At 39.9% G+C, this 12,147-nt stretch overlaps 1 protein-coding gene across 2 annotated transcripts in view; it reads right to left on the bottom strand.

The window, feature by feature from the left end:
* Positions 1–12,147, bottom strand: part of LOC149168004 (midasin-like protein) — a 394,853-nt gene that overhangs the window by 294,885 nt on the left and 87,821 nt on the right. For both annotated transcript variants that reach the window (XR_016260986.1, XM_089433292.1), the window contains exons 7-8: positions 7,807–7,919; positions 7,551–7,670 (exon numbers count right to left, since the gene is read on the bottom strand). Coding sequence is in view for 1 of the 2 variants with exons in the window: in XM_089433292.1 (XP_089289418.1) it covers positions 7,551–7,670; positions 7,807–7,919 (233 nt within the window). In the remaining variant the exon portion in view is untranslated. The remainder of the gene's footprint in view (positions 1–7,550; positions 7,671–7,806; positions 7,920–12,147) is intronic.

Raw genomic sequence — 12,147 nt, 5'->3', positions numbered from 1 at the left:
AAGACAAACTCACTTCAAGTGATCTCCTCTCCACGTCTTGGGTTTTTGGAGAAGGAGATACACTATGGATTACGCTGGCCTATGGTGCCCTAACTGCTTTGATGCCCTAATTGCTGTAATGCCCTAGCCAGCCGCAGGCTTATGAGGATGAAAACAAACCTTATACGCTATCCATGGAAACTTTTATACACAGTTTATGAAGCCGTAGTAAGACCCTATGTGAAATGACGGAAACATTCATACGATATCATGTATACGCAGAATAACGCAGCCATGGTCAACGCTGTTATGTATACGCAGTATAACGGTCATGGAAACTCAACGATGTCATGTATACGCAGAAGAACGCATGTCAAAAGCAACGCAGCTACGAAGAGCCGCAGTCATATGTGGAACGTAGTCTATACACGCACAACTGGAGCACTTAGCCGTTGTCCACATGGTAGCCATAGTGATATAAGAAGTCGTTGTCATAAAGGGTAAGCACAGCTGTTGTGATATGGAGAGAGCCACAATCAAGCCGCAGAAAGCCGCAATGATGGAAAGGCAAGGCCGCAGTTAAGTGCAAGGGTGCCACGTAACTAAGGTGAGCCGCAGTTTTGATAAAGACTTATTAACGCGCTGTTAATAAAGGGTTTATACAGTTATGAAACGACATCCACACAGTTCATACGCTGTCCAGATACCCTAGACGCAGTAATGCCCTAGCCGCAGTAAGCACCAGGCTTATGAAGAAATATAAACACAGTCAATGGGTCAATAAGACACAGTGAGTCAACAAGACCTTTTCACGCATTCCTCTCTGCCATTCTATACATATATACGCTATATATATACGGTATACAGGTATGGCTATTCTACGGGAAGCCTGGATCATGTGTGGCCTTTCTACGTGATACATATATACGCTGTATATGGAAATTATAACCGCGATAGCTGCAGTCAAGGAAAGGGGTAGCCGCAGTTGAGGAATAACGAAGCCGCAGTAAATGAAGTAGCTGTAGTCAAGTGAAAATGACGAAGCCGTTGGAAATGAATACGTTGCAGTCATGAATATACGCTGGGCAGTCATCATATACAGTAAATAGATATGATGTACGCAAGCTATGATACAACGCTGCAATATATTTATATATGCAGGCAAACAATGCAGAGATATGTATATACACGATGGCAACATATATATATATACATGTAGTCAATTTATATACATGCAGAACTACAGTCAAGATTTGGTGAGTACAGGTTCAATATGTCTCGGTTTAAGACCACTTCGGACCTACCTTATAAACAACCTAATCACATGGATATAAATGTATATGGGTAAGCATGCTCTAACACTGTCTCAACTAAATGATTATCTCAGTGTTACATATCTATATATATATATATGACTGTCTTGGCATAATAGTCATAATGATGAACAGCAACAATGATAGAACTATGATGGTCAAGAGATCCTTCGTATGCCTGTAAAAGGACTCAACATAATGGAAATAATAAGGATGAACAATCTCAGATCATAATGATAGAAGCAGCATCATGGGCATGTCAGTAAAGGGCAGCACGATGATGAATGAGACAGCTTGATGTATGGGCAGCACAGTGATCATGAGCAGCATGAAGATGCATGATGCAGCATGATGGTGCTACATGGTAAGGTGTAACAGATGAACGAAATGGATAGGTGAAGTCGTCACCTTAGAGAAGAAGAATGTCTTCAACTGATCTCATCATTATAAGAAATGATCTATGCACAGATCCAGACAAGTCAAAGTGTTGACTTCTGTTGTAATTACTGATGACATTTACTGATGACTTCTCTCGCAAAACCTGGATATACTTCTTGAAGAAGAAGGATGAGGCTTTCATGTGGTTCCGTACCTTCAAAGCCTTGGTGGAAAATATGACCGGAAAGAAGATCAAGATTTTGAGGACTGACAATGGCACTGAATATGAGTCAAATGAGTTCAAAGACTTTTGCAGAGAAGCTGGCATTAAGAGGGAGACTACCACTGCATATACTCCTGAGCAGAATGGTGTTGCTGAACGCAAGAATAGGACTATTGTGGAAGCTGCCCGTGCCATGCTATGTGACCAGGGTCTTCCAAAGTTTCTGGGGGGAGAAGCTGCAAATACTGCTGTGTACATTCAAAACCGATGCCCTCATTCCGCTTTGGACTCCAAAACTCCCGAAGAGGTTTTCTCTGGTAAGAAACCTGATGTCTCACATTTTAGAATTTTTGGATGACCTGTCTATTTTCATGTGCCGAAAGAAAAGAGAAGTAAGCTGGATGCTACTAGGAAGAAAGGAATGTTTGTGGGCTACAGTGAGACTTCTAAGGCATATAGAGTCTATGTACCTGGTCAAAGGGAAGTAGAGATAAGCCATGATGTCACTTTTGACGAAGATGCTTCCCTGAAGAAAGTAGTAGATCTTCCTAGATCTGAAGAAAACCATGAAGAAAGACCTGGAAATCTGGAAGAACCCCAGGATGAGACTATGCCTGATGTTGAAGGGCCAATGGACCCTATTGATCCTTCCCCTTCTCTAGGAAAGAGGCCATCATGGCTCAGGGACACCCCCGAAGATGCTGAGGGTCATGCTGCCCCAAGGGGAACATTCCGAGAAAGTAAGAAGCCGTGTAGATACCAAGGGTATCTAGCTGCCATGAGTACTATTATACAATCTGAACCTGGATCTTTTGAGGAAGCCATCAAGCATCAAGTCTGGAAGGATGCTATGCATGAAGAATATGAGGATATTATGAAGAATGATGTCTGGGATGTGGTCCCGAGACCGAAGGACAAATCTGTTGTCACCGCTAAATGGCTCTACAAGATTAAACATGGATCTGATGGGAGTGCTGAAAAGTTTAAGGCAAGATTTGTTGCCCGTGGCTTCTCTCAAAAAGGAAGGAATTGACTATGACGATATATTTGCACCTGTGGGTCGATATACCACCATCCGATCCATCATAGCCCTTGCTGCTACGCAAGGATGGAGTCTTCATCAGATGGATGTCAAGACCGCTTTTCTGCATGGTGCAATAAAGGAAGAGGTGTATGTAGAACAACCTCTAGGATTTGAAGTTCAAGATCGAGACACTTATGTCTGCAGGTTGAAGAAAGCCCACTATGGGTTAAAGCAAGCACCCAGAGCTTGGTATGAGAGGATGGATAGTTACTTGATGAAGCTGGGCTTCACTCGAAGCAATGCTGATCCAAACCTTTACTTTAAGGTTGAGGAAGGAAAGCCTCTCATTCTAGTGTTGTATGTGGACGACCTCTTCCTAACAGGTGATGACCCTCTCATTCATCAATGCAAGAGGGAGCTTGCTGCTGAGTTCGAGATGAAAGACCTAGGACTGATGCACTATTTCCTAGGCCTGGAGGTCTGGCAGAGACCTGGAGAGATTTTCCTTTCTCAAGGAAAGTATATTGTGAAGCTTCTGGAAAGATTTGGGATGGTGGACTGTAAGTCCGTGTCGACACCAATGGAACTCAACTTTAAGAAGTTGAGTGGCAGCGCTGCAGGGCCTATCTTGGCCAATCCTACTGAGTATCGTCAACTCATAGGAGCTTTGATGTTCTTAGTGAACACCCGTCCGGACATATGTTTTGCAGTGAATACTTTGAGTCAACAGATGGTTGAGCCTCATCATTTTCACTGGGTTGGTGCCAAGAATCTTTTGAGATATCTTCGGGGCACGATAAACCATGGGCTGAGATACACTGCCGGGAGTGTGATACTCCGGGATATACTGATGCCGATTGGGCTGGCAGTGTGGTGGATCGTAAGAGCACATCTGGATGTTGTTTCAATCTTGGTTCTGCTTCGATCTCATGGATGAGCAGGAAGCAGAAGTCGGTGGCTTTGAGCACCGCGAAGGCCGAATACATTGCTGCTAGTATGGCCTGTTGTGAAGCAGTTTGGTTGAGGAAGCTCTTTAGTGAGCAGTTCCAACATGTGCTAGATACCACTGTAATACTCTGTGATAATCAGAGTGGGATTCGTATGACTGAGAATCCTGTGTTCCACGACCGATCCAAGCATATTGATATCAGGTACCACTTTATCCGGGATATGGTACAGCGAGGCGCCGTAAGGCTCGATCATATAGGAACTGATGAGCAGGTCGCGGATATTCTCACTAAGCCCCTGGGGAAGGTCAAGTTCCTAACCTTCCGTGAGAGTCTTGGTGTCGTGGAAAGACCCTATGATGTGGGTCCTGTTGGACGATGAGCTCTGGGAGCTCTGGGGGCTTTGGGGATAGCTTCTCGGAGCTATAAGCACTCATAATGCTTCTGCCCCACCCTGTGATTATTGAGTTGGTTCGCCACTCATTTAATCTGTGCCCCGTATGCATCCTACCCATTGAGTTCAGGGCTCATGGGAAGTACCTCTCATTTGGCCAATGAGGTGTGGAAAAGCTAGAGACTATTAGCAAAGACTGATGGACGCATCAGAGATTGCCGTACTCTCTATCTAGGATGGCATGGTCCAACCACTTGATCTGGGATCAAGATTTGTGAGGTCTGGGACCTCTGGACTGATTATGTCAGTCGGGGAATGATGTCTTTGTGACTGACCCACTTCTGTTCTGAAATAAAGAAGCCAGCAAAGCAAGTTTCGGCGGGATGACTCACGATGTTAATTGCACTAATAGATGGAGTTCTCCCTAGTTGAGAGGGAGTGTTAAAATTGGACAACTAGGTCCAAACTCCATGTTCTGATGCTCAGATTAAGAGGCTAATATTTTTGTTGGATTCCTCTTTCTGAGAGGTGTAAAATCCATATAAAAATAGTCTTAATCCGATGAGCAGAACTTATATTTTGAATTTATTATTCTTAATAAATTATATGTGCAAGGTCAGCCAGTTTTGTAATGTAGGCTCACATGCCCAACAGATGTGTCACACACCCTCATTGATGGATATATATACAGGAAAAGTTGGAGAGAATTTGAACACAACTCCTCTCCACGTCTTGGGTTGACTCATCTACTGGTTGGAGGGTTGTTGTGACACATGCTGGGCTGGCTGACCAAAGGAGACTTTGCTGGTTGAAGCATCCTGTTGACCGCCGAAACGAACACATTCATTTTTCTTGTTTCTGATTTGTCTTCTGTAAGATCTGCTTATATGTTCTATCTGCATTTTGCTTATCTACTTGTATGATTGCTGTGAGAAAAGTGAAATTGCTCTTAGCATAGAACATCTACAAAACTTAACACGTGTCCTATCTTTTTCATATCCTTCTTTAGAATGGTAAATTTTCTTAATGGCACTAGATATTTATTTCAATCTACATTGCATCCAAGGAAACCAGTGCAATTCTAACAAAACTTTACCATAGCTTTGGTGTACAAATTAAATACGACACCCTAAACTAACAATAATTTTAACGATAGTTTATCATGATGTAGCATGCCACTGCCACTAGAGACTATCCCCAAGCCAATGATATGAGCAAATGTGGGAAATAGTTGGATGATTATTTCTATCCAAAGCAAGTACCATCATTTTATTCATATACATCTGAAATCCCAAATATGAGTAATAAATGGCCGTTTATGTGTCATATCAAGCTTTTGAAAATGCTTCAATCTCATTGACCACTCTAGGTCCCATTGCCCCTCGAAGCACCATTCCAAATCAACTACCACACTAAACTGACTTTGTACTCTAGGATTTGTCCAAGTGTTTCAAAATTTTGAAGGCTATCAAGAAAGTCTACACTTTTATACTCATGTGGAAAACTCAAAAAGGTCAAAAAAGGTTATGTCTGCCAAGAACCTCATTTAAAATAATGTCAGCCAAAAGCTGATGAACTACAGGAGCAAAGGGTCCACAAATACTTGATTAACAGGTATCCAATGTTAGGAAGAAGTTTAGCAAACTATGTCAAAGTAAGTCACTGAAAAAGACTTTAAGAACTCCAGAGGTGAATAACCTAAACCTAACTAAAGTTGAACTGCACCAAATCCAAGACTTTCTCAGATTCAGCCGTCCTACAGACACTTGTAATTTGTCTCAACTCCCAATCCTTTTGGATACCTTGACTGGTTCTGGGGTTTTGTCCAGCATTGCCCATGGTTTTCCCTGACCAGCAAACATATTTGAAATTTACAACTGAATCTATTTTCCAATATCTTCTCACTTTTGCAAAAGAAGACATGCTTTACAGTCTTCACTGTTTGATCTCATATTGGCTATGTGATGACCTTTTAAACTCTAGCATTGCTAAAGACCTCCTGGAACAGGGGTTTTCTCCAGCATTGCCCATGGTTTTCCCTGACCAGAAAACATATTTGAAATTTACAACTGAATCTATTTTCCAATATCTTCTCACTTTTGCAAAAGAAGACATGCTTTACAGTCTTCACTGTTTGATTTCATATTGGCTATGTGATGACCTTTTAAACTCTAGCATTGCTAAAGACCTCCTGGAACAAGAATGTAAAAGGTTACACCCAAGAAAGGAAGATGACAAACTTTGTCAAAGATTTTCTTTCAGTATATCAGTAAAATCAAATTCTAAGGGAGATATGTCACTCCAAGCCACAAATGTATAAGTATTGAAATATTTCGTAGGAGTTCACACACAAGCAATTTAACCAACAAAAGAATGCATAGCACACCAACTCATTAAAAACTTTAGTCATGTAACCATGGGATATTCTCCAAATTTCCACATTGACAAACAAAAATTTCAGGACATAAAGAACTACTTCAACAATTACTTTAGCAGCTAAAAACTCTTCAATCATCAATTCAGAAATAAAACAAAGACGTGGGACACTAACAATGATTAGATACCATGAAACATATCATTCACATTCATGAAGATTTTCAAACTAGCAGTTATCATAACAGCAAATGGTGAGTTTCAAAACGAGTAATTGGTGGTTTAATTTTAATGATATCATAGTGCAATTGTAAACGTTGACATGCAAGAAGAAGAAAGATGCAAACAAGAAAACATATGGGCTGACTCCAATATTATTACAACATTACTTATGAACAAGTACAACATTGTATAATAGGCTAAACTACCAATGGAATCTTGTACCTGCTACTGAATACTGCTGTTATCACACCTATTGATGCCTACTGAATATGCCATAATCACACCAACTGGTGGCAAAGAGATTATAAAAAGGAACTTCATATTCAACATTGATTATGAACAAAGCATGTACAGCATTAGATTTATTGTGCACATCCATGAGAAGTAATCGGGCACTCTTTAACATTTCCTTCAGACACCAACAATAAAGCATTAAGAGCACTAGTTTCTTCATTGTTTAAAGTTTCCAGTATGCTACGACAAAAATAAAAACTTATTTAGTATTTCCCAATCCATTCTCCTAAACCTGTCAAAGGATATAGCTACTGGTAAAAATGATACAACTGAGTTTGATCAAAATTAGAAAATTCAAACAACCATAACTAGCAGCAAACTTGCCATATTGAAAAAATCTACACTCTGTAGTATGTAAATTAGAATCTATAAAATAAAAGCAATAAAGACTTCACCCATATACCTCTCCTCGACCAGGTATGTGTAATTTTCTGTCTTCCAATAAAGCAGTAAGAACAGAAAGAATGTCAGAGGGTGCCTTGTCAATATCTTCGAAAATAACCCATAAGCCTTTGCCAACAGCCTGCAACAAGCAACACACCATATGCAGAATACAACTTATAAAACGAATTAATGTGTCAAACAGATACTTTTGCACAAATTGTTGATGAAGCATTCTAAAGGACTCCAACTGAATGAAGGTAGCAGATAAATTCAACCTGAGTAAGAGAACCAGGCTGCCACTTGAATTCTCCAGGAATCTCAGTACAAACATAACTTCCAATTAAAGTTTTGCTGTCCATTTGGTCATCCAAATGTATGAACAAGACATCTAGACACCAAAGCAACCCAAAATATGATCATCAGAGGTCAGTACTTCCACAAGAAAAGTACTTGAAGCAAATAAAACTACATATTCAAGATGTCATTTTTACAAGAAGTTTTCAAGCATGAACGGAGATCTAGACAATATAATTAGTACTCTTCAGAAAGTCCTCAAACACGAGATTGATAACAAAAAACCCACTATGGCCTCTTTTAAAAAAGAAATAGATTAACCATAACAACCAATACAAAACAGCAAAACAAATAAGTTGTCTAACTGTTCCCACATGTCTTACAAGAAATCTACATTAATTCAGACAAAGATTAATTCCCAAAACAAGCAGTTAAAACATGGAAACAGAAAAAGGAAAAGCGATATTGAGAACAGATCAACCCTAGGTCACCAAATTGGAATGACAGTAAAATAGAACAATCAAATCACACTCATAAAACAAAGGATTTACCATCAACCTGTGATTAAAATCAAAAAAGGATACCTTTTTATACAAATGATGGTTGGAAAACACAATTGTTCACCCGATTTATTTAGACTTCCTAATTGTTGAGAATGCAATAAGATGATAGAGCTTAGTGGAAAGAAGTCACCTTCACTAAGTGGGCCCGCAGGCTATTTTTGGCGCAAAATCTATTTTTAGACATATGGATCATGGTCTATGAGTTGCAGGATGCTATTTGTGGATGATTGGTCATGTTGGTAAAAATAGATGGACTTCTATTTTTAGACATATGGGCGGTTTCTATTTTTAGACTACCAGGCTAAAAATAGAACAGTCGAATATTATTAGCTCATAATAATATTTGGACTGTGAATATATCTTATCCTCTTGGAGCACTTCAGTTTGAGCTACAGATGTGGCACATGCAGCCGTCAAAAGGAAATACGCTTTTCTTGTGGGTCAGTTGAGCTATTGCATGCAGGACTTCAGTTAGAACTCATGTGGTTGGTTTTTGGTGCAGTTGATTGTGGAGTTGATGGAGTTGTGTTCAGTTTGACTTGGTTAAACTAGTTGTATTTAGTCTAACTGCAGAATACACTAGTGATGAGTGATGTGAATTAATTGTTAAATTAATTCACTAATTATTAACTCATAAAGCAACTAAAGAATACATCAGTTAACTCAGTGCATGGACAGTTCAGTGGAGACAGGTGTTAGAGGTTGAAATTGCTATCAGTTGTGACTATAGTTGTGCATGAGATCTTGCACAATCAGTGGGATTGAGTAATGCCAATGAGGATTGCGTGGTTCAGCCAAGGAAATACGAGTTTGCTTCAGCCATTCATCATTATTCTCTTGCAGGATTGCGCAGTGGAGGCAGGCAAACAATGGAGGAGATTTGAGGCATCAGATCTGAGCTAGTTTGTGTGTAACAGGTGGAGATAGTACTGAGTACTTGTGAGGAGTATTGTACTATGTATTGTTACATGTTCTCAATCATTATAATATACAGATAGTGTGGGGTTTTCAGCGGTATGCTTTCCCCGGGTTACATACTGTGTTAATGTGTGCATGCGATTAATGTTTCATTGTTTTTAATACTGCGAAATTGATGATCAACGTAGAGGAGGTTATGTATTATGCATGTATTCCGCAATAGTGTATAATCGGGATAATCTCTGTGAATAAGTGTCATATTATTCAAAATTTCTACATGGTATCAGAGCTGTTGATCATCAGATCTATTATTCAGAAAGTGTTTACATTTTATTTCTTCAGGCAGAGTCTGTAATCGGGCCAGGTAGCCTCTGGATTCATCCTTCCTTTGGAAGGTGAGATATCCGGTAAAAGCCCATACAGTCAATCTCTGTATGAGAAATACTTTGTTCTCACGAATTTTAGATCAGAGGCGGTTGAGTTTTGAGCTGGTAGAATTCGAATTTGCAACAGTGTTTTCTTGGTGTCAACGCTGCAATGTCTTTCAACGGATTGCGATTGGAGTATGCTCTTGAGGGAAGCTCGAACTATATTGCATGGAAGGACAAGATGGAAGCGGTGTTAGATGATAATGGGCTGAAGGAGTTCATAGAAGCTGAGGTCCCAAAGCCTACTGATACTACGCAAGTTGACGCTTGGCAAAAGAAGACAACAAAGTGTCGAAGGATTCTGTTGGAGGGCGTGCAGGATCACATTGTGTCCAGCCTGCATGGAAAGGCTTCTCCATACTTGATGTGGAAAGCGTTGACCAATGTTGCACGAAGCGGGAGTGTTTTTTGGAAGCGGGGACGCCGAAGCGTCATTTTCCAAAAATCTAGGAAGCGAAGCGTCCGCGGAAGCGTCTGCTATATATATATATATATATATATTATATATTTTTTTGCATTTATAATCAAAACAAACATCCCAAATACCAAATTAATTGTAGAAGACATGAAAACATGCATATTTTTGCATAAATCAAGATAGATATGGCATCCATGATTCCATTGTAGTTACTAGTATGTACAACAATCATCTATATTCTAGCTATTACAAACATACATCAAATTTTTAAGCATATTATAAAACATAAAACATTTAAGCATATTATAAAACATAAAACATAGAGCATATTATGATTTATCTAGCAAGTGAGCAACTGTCAACATTTGTCATGTCCAAAATTCAAATAATAATGTTTACAAAATATGTCACTTGGTCACCGCCAAGCCAAAAAGGTTCAAAATTCAAATTCACAAGTCTACAAGTCTAATGAGTAATCTATGACAAAAAGTAGTAGACTGTGAATATATCTACTAATCTCTCCTCCTTCCACCACGAATAGAACGTGGTGGCGGGCCTCCACGTGGTGGCAATGAAGAAGATGGTGCCTGTGGAAGTCGTGGCACTGAAACTGATGAAGAAGAACCCCCTTCTGTTGGTGTTGAACCATGGAACCTAGGAACCAAGGGACCAGATGGGGGTGGGGGTGGCATATCAACACGGCCATCATCATCCTAGAATCGCTCAAAAAATTCATGCAAAAAAAAAACACTAGTTAACAAAAAAATTAAAAACATGAATTAGAGAAATGCTTTATAAGGGAAAATTGGAAAATTCATACCACAATGGACATACCTAGATAAGAGCATCCTCTAATTGCTCTAATCGCAACACTCCATCCTCCAAATTGGGCTCCTCTGGATTCTTGTCCCAAATCAAAAAGTCTTTATTAGACTTTGCATCTTCACAGTAATGGGACAACAATCGCAAGTTGTAAGGAACATAAACCAAGCTCTCTGCCCGGTCTAAATTCAACCTGTTCCTTTTAACACTGTGGATGAAAGAATAAGAGCTCCAACACCTCTCTGCAGAAGAAGTGTTTACCACCTGTGATAGCACCTGCAATGCCAAACTTTGTAGAAGTGGAGTACCCCCTCCATGCATGTTCCACCACTCAAGAGCAGAAAAAGTCTCTCGATCTTTAATTGCATGCATGCTCCCAAATGGACCAGTGTTGAGCATATAGTTGGTCACCTGTCTCCGTACCAATGCAGCCTCCTCCTCATCGGGGATTAATTTACTCAATGCAGCCATATATTTTTTGTGAACCTCTTGATCTTGGTGTGGTTTTCTCTTGCTTCCCCCCCCCCCACGTGCTGGTGTTGAAAGCCATGATGGATGATAGTATTTAGGTGTCAAAACATATGCTAATGCATGCAATGGAACATTTAGCATTTCTCATCGGTTTTCCACCTCTACACGAATATAATTGTACAAGGTGGTATCTCTAGGCTCAACAATGTCTTTAATCTACCCCAACATGCTATCCATTTGCTCATACACCTCCCCAATTACTGGTCGATTTGAATCTGCAAACTTGATCATGTAATAAATTGGTTTGGTGAATTGCAAAACATATTTAACCTGTCCCCAAAAGTAACTGTCAAGAACAGTGTCCTTGACTGCATTAGCACCATCTATGTCAGTGTTAATTTCATCCCATGTTTCAGCACACACCAGATTAGTTAAAGCTTGTCTCACCTTCACTAGCCGCCTAAAGGTGAGGTAATAACTAGCAAATCTTGTCTTTTCAATTTTAAGCAATTGCAACTTAGAGTAAGTGCCATAGAAGTAGTTTACCCTTGTATGCCCTGTGATGAATTTAGTGAGCTGCTTCCCTCTCCTGTAAACCTCAGCAATCCACCCACATTCTTTGTGTTTCACAATATCATGCATCAAAAGGTTCAATGTGTGAACCAGGCACCCAGACCAAAAGATGTGTGGATGAGTACGCTC

Source organism: Pinus tabuliformis, chromosome 5_1 (assembly GCF_031772625.1).
Source record: "Pinus tabuliformis cultivar Carrire ecotype Pingquan chromosome 5_1, CPIR1, whole genome shotgun sequence".
Classification (NCBI taxonomy): domain Eukaryota; kingdom Viridiplantae; phylum Streptophyta; class Pinopsida; order Pinales; family Pinaceae; genus Pinus; species Pinus tabuliformis.
The sequence above is the reverse complement of the archived record's forward strand: the minus strand, read 5'-3'. Positions and strand labels throughout refer to the sequence as shown.